The 18,801-nt window shown below is 37.1% G+C and overlaps 2 protein-coding genes across 5 annotated transcripts in view; one reads left to right on the plus strand and one right to left on the minus strand.

Annotated features, from left to right (window-relative positions):
* arr (low-density lipoprotein receptor-related protein 6) overlaps positions 1–10,037 on the minus strand; it is a 28,273-nt gene extending 18,236 nt beyond the window's left edge. Inside the window, exons 1-11 of the mRNA XM_019048098.2 lie at positions 9,634–10,037; positions 8,339–8,424; positions 7,038–7,160; positions 6,031–6,221; positions 5,274–5,451; positions 4,583–4,695; positions 3,830–4,068; positions 2,874–3,037; positions 2,075–2,248; positions 1,000–1,233; positions 95–229 (exon numbers count right to left, since the gene is read on the minus strand). Of these exons, the coding sequence (XP_018903643.1) occupies positions 95–229; positions 1,000–1,233; positions 2,075–2,248; positions 2,874–3,037; positions 3,830–4,068; positions 4,583–4,695; positions 5,274–5,451; positions 6,031–6,221; positions 7,038–7,160; positions 8,339–8,424; positions 9,634–9,709 (1,713 nt within the window). The 5' untranslated portion in view covers positions 9,710–10,037. The remainder of the gene's footprint in view (positions 1–94; positions 230–999; positions 1,234–2,074; positions 2,249–2,873; positions 3,038–3,829; positions 4,069–4,582; positions 4,696–5,273; positions 5,452–6,030; positions 6,222–7,037; positions 7,161–8,338; positions 8,425–9,633) is intronic.
* A 248-nt stretch (positions 10,038–10,285) lies between these two features.
* The window catches only part of LOC109035200 (E3 ubiquitin-protein ligase Rnf220), a 184,378-nt gene continuing 175,862 nt past the window's right edge, over positions 10,286–18,801 (plus strand). For 2 of the 4 annotated variants that reach the window (XM_072301295.1, XM_072301298.1), the window contains exons 1-3: positions 10,286–10,320; positions 11,138–11,251; positions 12,137–12,602. In XM_072301295.1, the coding sequence (XP_072157396.1) occupies positions 11,138–11,251; positions 12,137–12,602 (580 nt within the window). In that variant the 5' untranslated portion in view covers positions 10,286–10,320. The other 2 variants (XM_072301296.1, XM_072301297.1) reach the window with 2 other exon arrangements.

Genomic DNA, 18,801 nt, shown 5'->3' on the forward strand with positions numbered 1-18,801 from the left:
AATGTTTCAGAATTTTTGCTTTTTTTCATTAATTTTACCATCTTTTGCCAAGATTTTAGTGGGTTGCAATTCATAAGAATTATACGCTCGTTACCTTGTGTACTCTGTCGATGCTGCGGCGTTGCCAGTCAGTCCAGTACAAGTAATCGCCCAATAAACTTAAACCAAAGGTATGCGGAAGTAGGTCACTGAGAATCTCTCGTCGGTTGGTACCATCCATGTTGATTACCTACGGTTAGCACAAACAAAATTAGGTAATTAGTGAGGTGTGAAGAGAATGACCTACGAAAAATTTTCCACTTCACCTACTTTAGTCATCATTACACTCGCTCTTTTCTTCTCCTCGTGAGTTTGGTTGGCACTGTTATTTTTTTATCAACATCAAATTCGAACAGAGTATCGGAAAGTCTGTTGATACACTGCTCGTAATTTAAGATAATAAAAACTTGGAGGCGCCTCTTAATTTCGATCAGCAACACTCAACAGTGGCATCAATGACCCAATCTGATGGGCTCATTTTGATTGCAAACAACAAGCTCTTGCAATGATAAAGCTAAATTGAGCTAACTTTTCCATCTTTCCTTGGTTTGCTATTTTTAAATGTAATTTTCTATTTTTACCTGAATACCTCTCAAAACAGAGTCGCCACAGAATTAAGAAAATTAAATTCCCTGACATTTTCCTGATTTCTCCGCTTTGGTGAAATTCCCTGACAATTGAAGATATGCCAGATGATTAAAAAGATAATTCGAAACAATTTCTAAGCAACATTTGTTGTTTGAAAGGTCAAATCCATTCCACAATGCAAAAAAAGGTGACATAACAAATTTTCCTAGACATTTAAGTAATTTCCTCTGACTTTCTAAAATTCCCTGACATTCCTCCGTTTTCCCAGCATTCCCTGACTACGGCAACCTTGTCAAGACTATTTCGCTTTACTATTAATTGTTATTCTCTTCCTCTCAAAAATTGCAGCATGGATATGTCATAAGTTAATACCTCGATCCTGTCTGTTTTGGCATCACACCAATACAGCTTATTATTCTCCAAATCCAATGTGATACCGTTCGGCCAGCCGATGGCGTCTTTCACCAGAATAACTCTTGCGGAACCGTCCAAATTTGTTCTTTCAATTTTCGGTCTCTTTTCATTCCAGTCGGACCAGAATAGGTAGCCGTGTACTGGAGCAACGGCTATAGCTCTTGGTTCAACTAGATCACTGTTGATGAGTACCTGTAAAATGGAAATGGCTAATTTAACAATTGCTTCAAAAATCTGAGATAACTTCACAAAAATAGGCCATACGTAAATTACCTTCAGCCTCGAAGGTTCAGGCTTTATGAAGTAGGAGTTCTCACAAGTGTTTTTTAAGAGGTTGGGAAGGGTATACAGAGGTGAGCTTTATACGACGATTTTAAGTGATTTTCTCGGATGATTCTTATCTGTTGTCTTCAGAGATGCTGATGGATTGATATTGGGGAGAATGGTCTTAGCAGCAAAAAGGCTATAATTTACCATCCTCTTCGGAGCCCTGAAGTTCCGCTACTCTTGCGCATGTAGATATTCGAACTGTTAGAGACCTTAATAAGATAGTTGGGGCAAATACGCCAGATACCATTGGTTCTTGACTGTGGAGGGGGCACGCTGGTGTTTTGTAGTTTTTAGAGGGGATCAACACAGCATTATTGAGTATCAACATTGAGCCTGGGAGAGGTGGGATGTCAAAATCCACAAATTTAACACGCAAAAGGAATGATCCAAGAAAGCTACGTCCATCGAACTTCATGAGCACGTTGAATTTTCAGTTAGAGTGCCACTTTTGTTTGAAAATTATTGCATCCACAACTTGGTTCCATTGAAGCAGTATTAGTACCAAAAAATTTCTTGTTAAAATAACATTCTGGTGAATGACCTGATAACTCTCTGCTTTTAACCTAGAAGGAAAAAGGGGTGAGCTCTGAAACCTTCATACAAGGCAACTGTTTATTTTATTTGAGATCCTAATACATACTACAGGCACTAACAATGGAAATAGAAAAAAAAATTAATATGAATAGATAAGACAAACACAAACCTTCCTAACAGAGCCCGAAAGTTTAGCCACTTCAATCCTGTCAGTGCCTGTGTCCGTCCAATACAAATTCCGAGCGATCCAATCAATTGCGACACCATCTGGATGTTCAACTTCTGCTGTTATAATATCCTCTTGGCCACTTCCATCCAGCTTTGCTCTCCGTATGCCTCTTGCCTAGAAATAATTTGTATACATCATTTAAAAATCACTTATTATTCTGCTGGAGGCTATGGCTGGGTAAGGTGTTCTACAGGCTCTAATGATAAAAGTAATTCAAAAGTAAATTAAAGATGAGGATTTAATTAGTACCATAGAAAAAAAAAGGCATCAGAAATGCAGAGGAGACATTGGAAAGATTTGTCAAAAAAGTACAAATGAAGATCTTGAGGTCTGAAAATTATAAGCTGCAAGTGTGCCTCTTTAAAAATCAACAGTAAAATTGAAAAAATGAGTATATCGGCTGTAATGTTTCATAATCTTTGCTCCTATTTTAATTTTTAAAAGGAGACAGAAAAAACACAATGGCTTGAAGTTTTTGTAGAATACTCTTCACATAAAAGAAAAATGCTGAAGTTTTTTAAAAATGATATTCAGTATTTTCCCATGTAGGCATTAAATTATGACAGGAAGTTTGCAGCCCCACAAACCAATACACGCATTTCTGCGGTTTCACCATCGATATTTTTGTAGAGAATAATTAGAAATAATGGAATTTGAATTTTTATTTACAGAAAAGACAGGAATATTTCCAAACATACTGATTGAGATTAAAAAAAAAATAATAGAGGAAGAAACAAACCTCGTCATCCGTCCAATAAAAGTACCCATCGACCGGATCATAATCGATATTCATTGCATGTTTAACTTTGGTAAGAGGTATGACATAATTTGTATGATCTGGTGAGTCCAGCGATATGCGACTGATATCCGTTCTTTGAACTACTAGGAGAAGTTCTTGAACACCTGTCAAAAAAAAAAAAACCTGAGAAACAAGGAATTGAAAAGGAACAAGACTATTTGTCTCGTGAATATTCATTTGAATGCTATGCAAAATAAACAGCAAAATCTTCCCCAACAGGTTCATGCAAATACAAGGATTCGATACTTTCAAGTCCTTAGTTTTCTTCTGACTTTTTTTACTTTTCCCTGACTCCAAAATTTTGGAATGACCGGACCACTGAAAATCGGTGTTATATCGGAAAAGTCCTAAAAGTGAAGGTCATTATATTGAAGTTTAACAGTACCTTCCTCAATAAAGGTGAGATTGAACACAGACTTAAATAATTTTAAGCAATAATAATTAACTCGGGGGCTCTGCCCCCTACGTGGCCCAACCCCCGGGGCGCTGCACGCCCCCAAAGGCCACTTTGCTACCACCGAAATTTTTGAAATTGCCCGTTGGCAGTTAATGAGCAAATAATTTTAATTGAAAAACAAAACGATGTTTCAAAGAAAAATTTTCCGCCAAACAATATTCTTAAAGATTTTCTCCTTACTCTGAATTTTTATTCCTTTTTTGGAAGTCAACCTTGACAGGGCCACATATAGCTGTCCATGACTAAATAAAGACCTATTAAAGTAACGACCCACTCTATCATATAAAAACTCTGACCTTTGAACTCCCCATTCTCACTCCTGCCCATCAACCGTCTTACTCCCCTTCCTTGCCCCGTCCATCTAGCGTCTTAAAAATGATTTACTTAGAATAGAGAGGATAAGCAACTTAAATTAAGGGAAGAGAATGTCTGATTATACCTGGTGCACATGTTGTACTGTTCAGCAATTTTACACCCGTTGGGCAAGCACACGAATATCCAGGAGAATTCGTTGATAAAAGGCACAAATGGGAACAACCACCGTTGTTCGTATCACAAGGAGTTTGTTTTGATGGCTGTCTCGAACGGTCCCAAACAGCAAGGTCGAGGGGTATGTAGTCACCGTGGATCATTTCTTTCATCCCTCCTCCATTTTTTCTATCCGCTACATGGACTGATCTGATGAACAGGACAGAGAAGCATCAGTAAAAAACCAGGTTCGATAAGTTGCAAAAAAAAAAAAAGATTACAATAATACGCAAGGAGAAACTCTGATTAAGTAGAGGTGCTAACGACTTTGCTTTCCTTTTTAAACTAAATTGGTAACAAATTCAACAAGGATAATATTACACTTAGTGCTCAATTTTCACAAGTAAGGTTATCTTTTTTGGTTGATTATGTTTTATTTCTTTTATAAATCCTAATGATTTGCAATAATTTGAAAAGCTACGATAAGTTATGAAACTTGGATTTTATTTCATTCCAAAGTCTTGATAACATAAACTCCTTATGGAACGTAAAAAGGCCTCATCAAAACTGAATTTCCACAATTAGTCAAAAAACTCTGGACATTAATGATTAGCGAACTCTTGCAGCTAAAAAAAAGGAGAGAGAACTAAAGAATAAATTCAAGATCAACAATAAACTTGCAGAAGGCACTGCAGAAACAAGATGAAGTTGATGAAAAACTTACAATGTTCTAAAATCTGTCCAATAAACTTTGTCTAAGAAGATTGATAATGCGAACGGATAGATGCCTTTATCGGATATGACAGCTTTCCTGTTTCTCCCGTCAAAATCCATCACCTAAAAAAGTGAGACACCAGAAATCAAGATTAATTGCATTCAGATCTTACTGAAAAAGAACCAAGAACCCATTTATGTAAAAGAATAGTTCGATTATCAACACCCCTTATGAATGTTCTACATGAAGTCAACCAGTTTGAAAATGTGACTAGACCATGTTTCTCTCAGTTATGCAGCTTCGTCTGAATATTTAAATACCTGGCACCGCTCTTGGTAATTTTTTTCTTGTTACTTTGTAAGCTAATGTCTTCGACAGTCATCAACCCATAAACGCCTCTTCCCATTGAAAACTAGGAATAAAAAAAAATGGTAGAACATGGTATTAAGTATTGGGTTTCCAAACTGGCTTGGGTCCTCAACAACCCACTGATGACAAGCACTAAGAGACATTCAATTGTTCTATAGTCAGCAGTCCAGCATCACTTTTTCCCTATCTGTAAAAAATTCTGACTAAATCTGAGCTTGTGCCTGGTGCCAGAGAAGTGACAGTAAAAAGAAATCGAGGAATCAGCAAAAAGTGACTCAAGACCAGATTGGGTCTTGAAGCATGTAAAGAGATAAAAAGAAAAGTGGAATACCTCAATAAATTTCAGCTTCCCATCGCACCAATAAATTTGCTTCGTTGCATGATCGATAGAAATATCATTTGGCCAAAAGATATTTTCGTTGACGATTACTTTCCGGGAACTTATATTGCCATCCATTGAAGCTCTTTCAATTTTTGGGACCTCACCCCAATCAGTCCAAAACATCAACCTGTAAAAATGTTTGTACAAATTAAGAGTCATAGTGAATTATTCAGATTCATGAGTGGAGTTGTAAACAGTTGCTGCCGAACCCACGTGTTGATGGCTTATTTGCCATCCCACATTTAATTCACAATGAAATGTTGAATTCCCATCATAAAGGAAAAAATGCTTATACAAGCACAATAATGTCCTCAGGGAGCCAATAATGTTGGACATGAGAACCGCTCTGAGATTGGATTAGCATCTGGGGTAGGAGAAGCATTTACCAGCCGTCTGGGGGGGGGCTTACGTTACGTTCTCCAGGCTGCATGTGTCAATACTTAAGAAACCAAAAAGAAGGGGATAAGACTGCAAAGTTTCATCAGGACACCTTAAGTAAAGTTAATTTACTCAATTGATACCTTTAATTTTGATCCAATGTAATTGAACCAATCTGAATTTATTTGTTGGGTACAGAAATATTTTACTAGTGTATTTTAGGTAAAAAATCTTTCATATCAAACCAATCCAAACTCTCCCCTGATTTCACTTGCATTACACGAAATGTTAAAAAGATCACAAAAAAGTTGAGGAGAAAGATTTTTACCCATCAAGTGGAGCAAGGGCTATCCCTCGTGGCTGGTCGATTTCATCCCAGAAAAGAACTCTGCGGTGCTCTCCATCTATGGTAACAACTTCAACCCTGTTTGTTTCACCATCGGTCCAGTACAGTTTACCCGTGAGCCAGTCGCAAGCAAGACCATCAGGCGAAATGAGCCCCTCATTTATCACAGTAACCTGAAGCGCGCATAGGAATTAAGATAAAAAATAGATTGAGAGAGTATTCAAACTTACAAAACTAGATAAACAATAAGTTTTGACTGAATTTTGTTAGTTACAAGGAATAATAAATGACTTCATCAATTTTAGACGTTTTGTGCTGAGCAAATTTATTTTTCCTACCTTTGCGATATTGACTTTTTCAATAAGTTTAAATAAAAGACTTCAAAACACTCATTCAGTATGTCGTCACCTTCCAGGCAAAGTATCACAAGCGCCATGCAACGTTTAAAAATTTCCGCCGCCATTTTATTTCTTTACTGAGAAATTGTTGGTTGAATCTGTTTGGAAATTTCACGAAATTTTATCGGCAGCACAAAGAAAATTCAGTGAAATTTTCGGACAGCTTCGATGAACAATTTCTCTGTAAAAAAATAAAATGGTGGCGGAAATTTTTAAACGTCGCATGGCGCTTGTGATACTTTGCCTGGAAGGTGACGATGTAATATCCTATTCACTGGCCGATTTATGTAAGTAGTATTTTCAAGATTTTTGAGTTTTCTTTTTTTTCGATTGATAAATTGGAAAACCTAGTGAGCGCTATGACATAATTTTAAGATCATGCATGTTGTTCCCTGCTGTAAAGGGTTCTGAACACCTTCTTAACTCAATTGACTTTGAAGTGAGGGATTTTATCTCGATTCAGGCTATATTTTTAACCCGAGAATCGTTTAATGTTTACATAAATATTCAAAAATTTAGTGACAGCTTTAACTGTTTTCAAATAATAGATCGTGAGTGCAGTAAGTAAGAAGAAACTGACAGATAACATACCTTTTCTCTGGCTTGAGAGCCATTGTAGTGAACACATTGAATTGTTCCTAGAAAGCGATCTGTCCAACAAACCCGAGAGCCCTTGTAGTAGAAGTCCACAGCTACGATACCATCTCCAGAGTCCTAGAAGCCACAGAAAATAAGAGCTGAATGTAGAGTTGATGAAAGGATTTTTTTTCTAGAAAATTTCAAGAGGGGATTTGATGTCTAAGTTTTTGATGATTCCAGGCTGGGACATTCTCCATTCAAGCACTATGACTGATGATTTGATTCTAGTAGCATTGTACACTCACAGAAAGACCGAAGTACTCACATTAAAGAATCAGAAATAGCAATGAGATACGGCGGGGCAAAAGTTCATTTCTGATGTCAATGCTAATTTTCGCCTGATGATGACGGATGAGTGTTCGGACAAGCACTTTGCTGAGCAAAGATTTTGCAAAGGAGGATAGGATTGTTCGACTATTCGGTCAACAGTCATTAGGCTAATCTGAGCCTTGACTTTCAAAAGTAACTTTTACACAGCGGGGAGATAGTAGTGCAGGGTCTCTTAAATATATTGTCTGTGTGCTCCTTCTTAAGGGCTTTTTTTTTTTATCCGTGGAACGCGATGGATTGGGATCTTTGCGGTTTGGGCCTGTTCGACCGCCTAGCCGCGGCCTCAACCCACCTCGGAAGAGCGGTCCAAGTGTTTCACTGGAACAGATGGAATGGGCTGGAACGCGCCAGTGGAACGGGATAAAACAGTGATGCATTCCGTAGCGATCCTCTGCGGTTCAGGTAAAAGAAAAGTCCTTTGTGGTGATTCCTCCCAGAAAGTAAACAAATATCGAGGTATTTCACAAATTTTGCTAATAATACATTTCTGCTTTTCACTCTTTGTAAAAAAGGAGCTGAAACAGTGTAGAAACATACTTCAGCAGTCTATTGATGAAAAATCTCTTGCGAAAACACTCAATTAAAACCAAATGAGACTCAACGCAAAATATCGCAGTTGATTAGTCAAATCATACTGGAATTTTCTGGTTAAGTCTCATTTAGCTTTGATTTAGGGTTTTTAGAAGAGATTTTTCACCGATGAACTGCTGAAATATGCTTGGACACTGTTTCAGCTATCTTTCTTTTACAAAGAGCGAAAAGTAAAACTCAAGTTTTAGCAAAATTTGTGAGATATATCGATGTTTCTTTACTTCCTGGGAGACTGCACCTTAAGAAGAATGTTCCTTTTAACCCACAACTAAAAAAGGTTATTTTTTAAATTAAAAAATCCCTTAAAGTAGAAGTAAATTGGATGCACTCACTTTGAAGATGATATTGCTTTTCCTAGGGTTGGACATATTCGCGAATCTCACATCTTTAACTGTTGTATACAAGAGAGCTGGGCCACCTGCAAGAAAATCAAAGGGGTGAGTTCTACTATCTATCACAGATGGAAGGCTGTATTAATAACACGGAAAAAAGTGCAAATTTTGCTCATCTGCAGAGTAAAGGATTACTGCACTGTTTCCTTCCAAAACTTACGCCTTCAGATATTGCTTATTTCGCTGCCTGTGTACTAGCAAATTAAACACTGAGTACCTGTGCAACTGTAAGATGAGATGATGCTTCATTTGGTTTCTGTGCACAGTGGCTTTCCAAATGCGTCAAAAATACATTGATGGTGAAACTACCTGACCATGTATCTTGTTTAAAAATCTCCCCTCCCATTTTATTCTTTTAAAAGAGAACAAGTAAATATCATTCTTGGAAATTTTCACCGAGTTTTCTTTTGGCAGAGAAGAAAAATCAGGGCAGTTATCAAGAGCTTTCATTGATTAGTTTTTCATTTAAAAAAAAGAAGTATGACAGGAAGTTTACAACGTCTCGAACCGAGATATGCGGTCTGGTAGTTTCTCCGTCCATATAATGAGTATACATTTAACATTAATTGTAATTTAGAAAGTCTGTCACTACCCAGCATCTTCAATTTGTGTAGTAGACCTTTGTATCACAATCTCCATGAAATGTCTAGTTTAAGTTTCTATGTGTCGATGGCCATTGTCCTGTAGAAACTTAAACTAAACATTTCAAGGCAATCAGGATACAAAGGTGTAAGAACTAAACAAATTAATTGTAATCTTCAGAGTTGAAAAATACTTTCCAGGGACAAACAGCTTGCGTTCTGTCCGAGTGTTGATTTCGTTAAATGTAAAAAATGAACAACAAAACCAGTTTTAGTATAAAATTTGCTTGATGCCTTCTAAAGTATCTTTTTCCTGTCAAAATACGATCTCAGTACGGTTGGTGGGGATGTTGATGTAATGTATTAATAGAGCTCAGGGTTCACATGACCGCGCAAACTTCATTCAATGATTATAATCGCAACCATATGAAAAAAAGTTGTATGATTTATGCTAATAAGCATACAACACGCAAGCTCTTAGAGAACACAGATGGTTAACTTTTGGTACAGATATAAAGGGTTGATTCAACTTATAATTTTCATGGGAACATATACCATCAATTCTAGAAGTCTGGGTGAATTAAAAACTATAGAATCTGAGACAAACTGAGGTAGAGCGTTCGAAACCTTCGAGGCTCGTTACGATGCACTTACCATTTTGCAGCTGCGTTGTTGGGTTCAGAAGGATGAAAATAAGTAGGGAAATGTAAAATGAATGGTGGATCTGCATTTAAGACAAATGCTGCATATAACCCTGTAGAAATACCGGTTTTTAGATTCCAAACTCTCCACATGAGTGCACTTGTATTTCAAACCATCATGACAGGACAGAGCTCAGTTGGTCACATCACAAAAGGTTTTAAGCCGTCGTTTTAACAGGGAGAGAAATAGTTCAACCGACAGAAGAACACTCGAAAATAAAGCACAAATTTGATATGATACATTTTCTAAAATTCAACATATTAAAATCACTAATCACAAAATTTCAAACAATAACATTGCTGTGTAAAATAGAAAATGACTTCAAAGACCAAAACACCGCATCCGCAAACACCTCGCTTCGAAGGCGTCCTACACCTTCGATGTAAACAATCACTTCTTTATGAAAAAAGATTATACAATGCACTTCAACTCTATTTGTTTGATGCGTTGTTCGTCAAAAAACATAATCTTTGCAGGTTACCTGTCTCATGAAATGGCAGGTGAAAAGCTTCTTTTCTAAACAAACTTGTCCGACTAGTGGCGCGCAGTGGATATTTTTGGAACTAATATTTGAAATGTTCATTTTCGCGCCATCTCTCTTTTACCCAGAATTCAGTGCGTGAAATCTTCGTCTGTTTGGTAAGTAGCTACCCCGTGTAGTCTTCATTTAGAAGATTGCAGAGAAGGAATTACCTCTCAAAAAAATTTTTCAAAGTGCATGTGCAATGTTTTTACTTCCTGTTAATTAATTTTTTATTTACCTTAGTCCCAAACAACACATTAAAGGTACTCTCTCTACCTACGATTCTGAGCCCCTCTCCTCCCAGCCTGTCGATTCTTCCAAGTTTTTCACAAATTTTAAATCCCCCACAGTATAATTTTTTACCAGATAAATTTTTCCTGAAAGCAGGAAATCTCTTTAAATTTTTTCAACTTCGCTTGAATCAACATATCATCTACTGTCATAAATGTAATCACACCGAAAACATGTGTTTCGTTGTGTGCGGCTTGAGTTAGGTTATGTTACCCTCAGTGCAATGTTTATATACAAAAGTGTTTACATCCCGATTGTGTGAAAATACTGATAATTTGTTTTTCACAATTAAATATGTTCTTCCTCCCCCCAATTTTATACATAAATGCTTGGGCTTGAATATCAGTTATATGTGTATTTTATAGAGGAATCAGAGTTATGAGTAAGTGTATTTGGTTGCAAATGTTTTCCTGTCAAGGGGGTGAGTTGATCAAACTCCAGTTCATATCCAAGTTACTGTCTGATCTATGCTGTTGGAATATCAGTAATTTTAATCCTTTAGTAATCCTTTCTCTCTCTTTAGTTCATAGTGATTGTCTAGCCCCTGATTTGTTGAGAAAATGTTCTGTTCAATGCAACTGATTCCTGCCCTGTGTCAATCTAATGTTGTGTTTCGTAACGGAGCTCCTTTCTATTTTCTAGATGGAAAATTCCGCTTACGCTCCAAATCCGTTACCACCGCCTGGATTAGTAGTGTTCTCGCAAGCTGGGGGCTTAACTGAGACCTTGCGACTTCAGAGACCATTCAATACACAGGTAATTTTAAATTGTATTCTTTAAACAACCCTTATTTCGCTAATAAGCAGCTCAGTTAAAATCTATCAATATTATTTGAGATTTGAAAACTTATGCTGAATTGCAAGGAATGATATTGTTGTTATAAAGATCCAGAGGTTTACTGGAAGTAACAGTAATCCAGAAATTCGATTCTTCCTTGAAAATCCACACTATTTCCACCGTTTTAAAGCAAGAACACCTATCATACAATCTGTATTCTTTCATGTGGTCAAAGGTGAAATTCAGTGTAAAAAGAGGAGATTCTCCAAAGATGACCCTAAAATGTTGATGGTTGAAGATAATTCGTAAATTTTATGAAGGAATCGTTCTCAATTATGCACATTTGTAAGCCTCAGCATGATAGTCTATCAAAGAAGAATTTTTTGCTTATTGTGAGAAAAATATTACTTGACTTCTTACCTACGGAATTTAGGAACTAAATAGTAATTGACCAAATACTCAGCAAATTTTTGGAATTTTTTTCAATGAGCATCTAATATCCTACTGTCATGTAACACAACCAAAGTTTTATTTTCATACAAGCAGGAAAAAAATGCCAATTCTCGCATTTCATGAGATGTTAAAAAATTATTGCGAGTCGATTTGTTTCTTGAATTCAAATCAAATTGAGAGAAGACTATAGATTTGTGCACATTCCAGATACTATCACTATTTTGTTTCTGGGAAAACTGTCATAGTCATAAAAAAAATTAGCATTGTTTGAAAATGTATGGCCCAAACATCATGTTTCTTCTGCTTGAAATCCTGTGTTAATTTGTAAATGGTTGCAGTGATTTAGCTTCGACTTCCTGGAATGAATATTTTTTTAATTCTTACATTTTGTTTTCTATTTGTTGTACCTAGGCTGACTCCAAAGATATTCAAGTCCCATTCCACGCGTCAAGCTTTGGGCTGCGGCTCATCGACTCCTATCCTGGCTTGCCTGCCCACTTGTTACACCACCTCCAGCCGCAATTCTTACACCCTAGTCTCGATCCGCGAAACTCATTTGGCCCCGGTGCTTTTCAGCCATTGAGTTCCTCTGCCAACAAAAACTTCCCCTCGGCTTTCGCGCCTCCCAAGTGTTTAAAAATGGACGCTGATACCATGAATAGTTCCTTACTCGATAATAATAACGGTAGTGATATGTTTTCGCCGGGACATTATCAGCGAGGAGACTCCAGTTCCCCAGCAAGTGTATCTGTGTCGCCCACAAGCACAGCTGCAAAGGATGAGAGCTGTGATGGTGCTGGTGATGATCGTGATGGAGCTGGAACCCCTGGATCGGAAAGGACTGAATGTTCAACTCCGGAAGATGCAAGGATTAAACGTAAGTCAAACATTTTCACTAGATTTTTTTTGTTGGTGTGGGTTGCCTTTTGGTGCTGGAAGCCAAATCATACTTTGGTAAGATAGATTTTGGTACATAGTTCTATGATAATGTCCCGCTCAATCTTCGCAAAGAACATCCATCTAAATAACTAGAACATCCATCTAAGTGACTAGATCCTTAGCTTTTTTCTCTCTTTTGTTTCTTTTTTTTAATCCAAAAAACTTAAAATATATTCAACTCAAATATTCTTCCGATAGAAACTATTCTTTGAGCAGTAGTTACATTAAAAAAAAACCTCAAATAATATCTAGGTGTAATTTTTTGATAGAAGAATTACTCAGATTGGTCAAAGATATCGTTTGAAAGCACTAGAATACCTTCCTAGCTTATTAATTTATTTGCTGAGGCATATGTTTTCCAATTTTTTTTTTTTTTCTTCTTTTTTTTTAGAAAAATTAGCTGAATGCCAACATCTGAGTATAATTAAAAGAGAAAAACTCATTTGTAAATTCGTTTGTCTCTTGCTGAAAAATATAAATGTAGGTACTGACCTAGCTTCAATACCTAGCTACCAGGCTTTTTTTTTTATCATCAAAATCATGCGATAATTTCAAATAAAAAAAAAAAATACTTAGATGCAAAAGATGAGCGCAACCTTCTAACCACTTTTCCTTTTCGTGAGGAACTGTGAGAGGCTTAGGGAACTTTACTTGCAATCATAAGAATTCAGGGACTTGAGCTACGGAACTTTGAAATTCTCCAGTCGAAGAAATTGCATTTTTGCAATTTCAGGAGTGTTTTGCTTAAATTTTTAATCGTGAAAATAATTTTTTTTGAGAAATCATGCTGGAAAAGAAAATTGAAAATTCAGGGAATATTATGTTTAAAAAAACCTGAAATGTCAGGACAGGATGAGTCAAGGTATTTTAAAATCCAAGAACACACTTGTTACAGGAAACTGAAAACCGTATTTTTTACTCAACTTTAAGTACAAAAATCGTTCTCTTAATACTTACGTGACCTAAGGCACTATTACACATGGATGGTCAAAAGTGTATTTCCTACCTAATGAATATTACCCCTACAGCGTATTTACTCCTTCAGTTGATTTTTCAAGCTGTGTAGGGTTGCTGAAACTCAAGGATCATAAAACCCCTAGATCGCAGGTCGCAGTGTAAAATTTGGAGCACCCTCTCAAATTATGTACCCACCGTGTAATGCACTTTAAACCGTTTTGCCAATTTTTTTTGAGATGCCGGTTTTCGTTAGAGGAATTCTGGTCAATTTTATGCATGCCGATTTGAATTTTTAAATTCATTTCGACAACAAGAGTGAAAGGCTCCATCCTTTTTTTATTTAACTTTTTTTTTTAATCGTCGAATAGTCCTGGAGCCTCTCCTCAGGCCTGAAGATATCTTAAAACATTCAACAAGGGAAAATTTCCCGCATATCTGAAGCCGCGGCAATCGCATTAGGACAATTCGCAAGCGATCTAGCCTCTCAAAGCGACGCGTGTATGTGTTTTAAAAAGCATTCGTTTTCTTTTAAAATTACCTTCAGCGCCAACTACATTATTAGGTATGTGCCTGGCTCCGTTATTTGAAATCTTAACAGTTTTGAAAAACCAGTCTTGAAAACTTCGCGCGAATCTGAAACGCTGAATAGCGCCCCCTCCTTTGTTGCTGATCTAATGCTGTATGAACATCCGAGGGTTGCCCAATATCCCCCAATGAAATATGTGTTTTTTAGGAATGTTAGGCATATTTTTACTTAAAATGTTTCCGATATTTTAGATGCAATTACGGACAAACCTGTCTGAAAAATTGGAAGATGAATATTTGAAACTTTCCCAATTAATTCGTATTTTATCGAAGGAAATTTAGCAACGCCTGAAGGTTCATACGGTGTTCTCTTTTAGTTCGGCAGTATGTCCATTCGCCTTGCAAAACTCAAGGTATCCACGTTAATCATAGGGCGGTTAGTATGAGGCTTAGAAAATGCTTCAGCGTGCAAGTGTGAGAGGAAATTTTTTCCATCGACCTTTAAACGCAAATTAAGGAAAGTGGGAAGCCGCTGATTCTAGAAGTTCTTTGGCGCGACGCGTTTTCCGTTGACCGCGGATATTCGAAATCGCGGATGATCGAGACTCGGTAATATATGTCTCGGTTTCAAATCTCTTGTCAAAGTTATTTTTGTGACGCCCCGTCTCCACGGGGCGTCTCGCGGGATTTTTCCCAAGTTCGAATCACAGGAATGATACTTCTGGGCTTTTTCCCCGTTCAACAACACAGCAAAATTTCTTCTTTTTAAGTCGCCCCTGGGACTCCACAATGACTCTAAGTTGGCACTGTGATTAGTATCGACTAACTCAATTTTTTTCCCAACTTTGCAAGTGAGGTTTTTCCTCGGGACAAATCCCATGAAACGTCCCTTGGAGACGAGGCCTGAGGGACGATTAACTATATCGTTGTCGCACGATATTCCGCGTGAATTTCCTTTGCTTTTGCAAAAGAATATATGAGGCCTTATATGTAACAATGGCGGATGTGAAAAATTACATTTTAGAAACACGCTTAAAAAACTGTTTTGTTCACACAAAAATTTAATATGTTTGGCTCTGGCATAATGTACAGATCTCGAAGATCACATCTCAAGTATTTTCTCAACATTTTCTCGATGCCAAAACAGTTTTTTGAATGTGTTTCGAAAAGGTAATTTTTCATATCCGCTATTGTTACAGATAAGTCCTCATATATACTCCTCTCAAACTTCGTGTGTAAATGTGCCCACTAATTTTCTCTTGAAAGATCAAATAGGATGAAGCGGTAATTTTTCAAATTTTCTCTCTTAAATTCTGCTTTGACTTTTCTTTTTTTCTATCCTTATTTATTCTGCTTATTTTGTATTCTATCATAAGCATATTCTTCGATCGGAAACGAAGAAATTTATAGAATTGTTAGTTGGTTAATTAATTTTTTGCGACGATCAGCAACCAGGCTATCTACGTCGGAGACCAGGAATTTACCTTAATTTTTTAAATTTACTTGCTTTATGAGCTTTAAAATTTCCGTTGTAGAGTATGTATTTTTGATGGAATATTATTATATTCTAAACTGATCGTCGTAATGAATTAACTAACTAACTACTTTCGATTTTACTGTTTTCAATTTATATGACACTTTTTGGCAAATTTTCCCCCTCATTATTTTTCTATCCTCTTCTTTAAGTTTTTCCTCCTTGCTCCTGTTCCTTTTTTCTTTATATTTCTTTTTTCTTTCTACCTGCTTTCCCTTTGATTTGTAAGTCGTACTCTCCTTTTTTTCTCATTTTAAGTGCAATGTGTCTAGAGCCTAGATTAATCGGGAAACACATTCATCAAGGAATGAAAAATATCTGGAAAAATTAGGGAATTTGTCTTGAAATTGGTGCTAAACACAGGGACTGTGAAGAAAAAAAAAATAAAATAAAATAAAAATAAAATTAATGCATTTCCTAAAATTAATGCATTATTAAAATTTGTGCTGTGTTGTGGATTTAAAAAAGTAGTCGAATGATTTGATTTTTCCCGCGAACTTTTTGAGGAAATTCCTGTTTTTTCCCTATGAGAATCGAAAGAAAATGAGAGGGAACTCCGAGTTTTACAAAGGAAATATTCTCGTGGAAAAAGGAAATCAAGGAAATATCGGGGAATTTGAAAAAAAAAAATCTGCCTGTCTAGACACCATATTTTAGGGTTTTAATTATTATTTATTAATTTTTTTTAAAAAAAAAGAAGATACAAGTAGATAGTACACGGAAACACGCATTGCTTTTTGTATTAGCATTTATTAATGATACGATTTTGATGGAAAATGATTGATACATGATAAGATGCATGAATAAATTCTAATACATAAACAAAGCGATTTGGTTGTACTTTCAACTATTTCTTCATTGATATTACCACGCGAGATGCGTTCCTCTCTCTCTCTTTTTCCTTTTATTTTTCTTTAATTTTCCTCCATTTTCCCTTGTATAATCCCGTCACCTCTGACAATCAACGCACTGGAAAAAAAAACACATTGGATCTAGAGTCCAGACTCTTAAAAACATCGACTAGAAAAAATACTCTTGATTCAATCGGATTTTTGCTTAAATCAAAAACCAAGCCTCTTAATTTGAGCGGATTTCCTTTTGACTTAAGCAAAAATCTGATTGAATCAAGAGTATTTTTTCTTGTCAATGTTTTCAAGAGTCTGGACTCTAGATCCAATGTGTTTTTTTTTTCCAATGCCCCTAAAGAAAAACTCGGCCAATGCCTACAATTAATCGAGAGGGTACGTTACTCAGTGACGGATTCGTCGATTCACGTCTCACCCAGCGATGAATTATTTCGCCGTGCGACGGGCGACGGCTTTTCGCGACGCTTCGAAGGCGTGGAAAATTCGAGCCCTCCGAAAAATGTGGCCGCGGTGAAATAGCAAGAGATGCACCTCTTGGACGGGGGAGAGGTGGGGGTCCGTCAGAATTTCCTGACATCGGGGAAGTCGGGATTCGGGAAACCGCGAGAGTGGTCGCGTGAATTCGACGCTGTCTCGCGAATGCGTTCGACCATTCTTGGCCTACTCCGATCGCTCGCCGCTCAAGAGGAATCCTCATGCATAGAGAATCAGACGCATTAGTTAATAGATCGCTCCAGCGCCGAATCTCAAATGCAATCACGTTTGCCTGGAAAATTCTAGGTTTCGGGAAGTAAGGGGACCTCGCGAGGGGTCTGCTGACCCCTGCGGGCTGATTATTGAATTGATAGACAAAGTGACAGACAAGGAAGACATAGGGAACATAGAGCGATCGTATTGGTTTAAACGGGTGATTGTTATAGACTTAGGGGGAAAATGATGGACCAACTTCGGAGTCTCTCGATGGTTTCCGTTCACTGGAAAAAAAACACATTGGATCCAGAGTCCAGACTCTTAAAAACATCGAAAAGAAAAAATACTCTTGATTCAATCAGATTTAAGCTTAAGTAAATCAAGAACCAAGCCTCTTAATTTTAGTGGATTTCCTTTTGATTTAAGCTTAAATCTGATTGAATCAAGAGTATTTTTTCTTGGCAATGTTTTCAAGATTCTGGACTCTAGATCCAATGTGTTTTTTTCTTCTTTTTTTTCCAGTGTTAGTCAGTCTATTACTTACCTTCTTTGTCTATTGCAACCACGAACCTCGCGAGGGGTCTGCCAATCCCAGCCAGCATGATTATTGAATTGATAGACAAATTGATTGACAAGGAAGACATACGGAACACACAGCGATCGTATTGGTTGAAACGGCTGGTTGTTATAGACTTAGGGGGAAAATGATAGACCAACTGCAGAGTCTCTCGATGATTTCCATTAGTCAGTCTATTACGTACCACTTACCTCCTTTGCAACTACGAACCTCGCGAGGGGTTTGCCAATCCCAGCGAGCTGATCTTTGAATTGATAGACAAAGTGATGGACAAGGAAGACATATGGAACATAGAGCGATCGTATTGGTTGAAACGGGTGGTTGTCATAGACTTAGGGGGAAAATGATGGACCAATTGCAGGGTCTCTCGTGGGTTTCCGTTAGTTAGTAATTTACTTACCCCCTTTGTCCATTGGAACCACCTGCTTCCACCAATATAGGATAGCTCTATTTTTTTTTCTTATTCGTCTATCGCTTTGTCTATGGATTTCAATTAGCAGCCCGCAGAAATATGTATGCAGGGCGTGCCGGAAGGAAGTTTCCACCTTGAATGTATTTCGGCCGAATTTCGAATACATCGAAAAGCGCCGAAATCCCGAGGGGGAACACAAAATGCAAATGTGCCGAAAGGAAGGCCCCCTCTAAATTATTGAACCTGTGTTTTCGCGTTTTTCGATATCCGAATCCGTTCGGAATATATCCAAGGTCGATAATTACCGTTGCGCAAATCATATCTACATGAAATTCTCACCGGGAAAAAAAAAAACACATTGGATCTAGAGTCCAGACTCTTAAAAACATCGACCAGAAAAAATACCCTTGATTCAATCGGATTTAAGCTTAAATCAAGAACCAAGCCTCTTAATTTGAGCGGATTTCCTTTTGATTTAAGCTTAAATCTGATTGAATCAAGAGTATTTTTTCTTGTCAATGTTTTCAAGAGTCTGGAATCTAGATCCAATGTGTTTTTTTCCAGTGTGCGCCATGG

The sequence above is a fragment of the Bemisia tabaci genome, chromosome 6 (genome assembly GCF_918797505.1).
Source record: "Bemisia tabaci chromosome 6, PGI_BMITA_v3".
Classification (NCBI taxonomy): Eukaryota; Metazoa; Arthropoda; class Insecta; order Hemiptera; family Aleyrodidae; genus Bemisia; species Bemisia tabaci.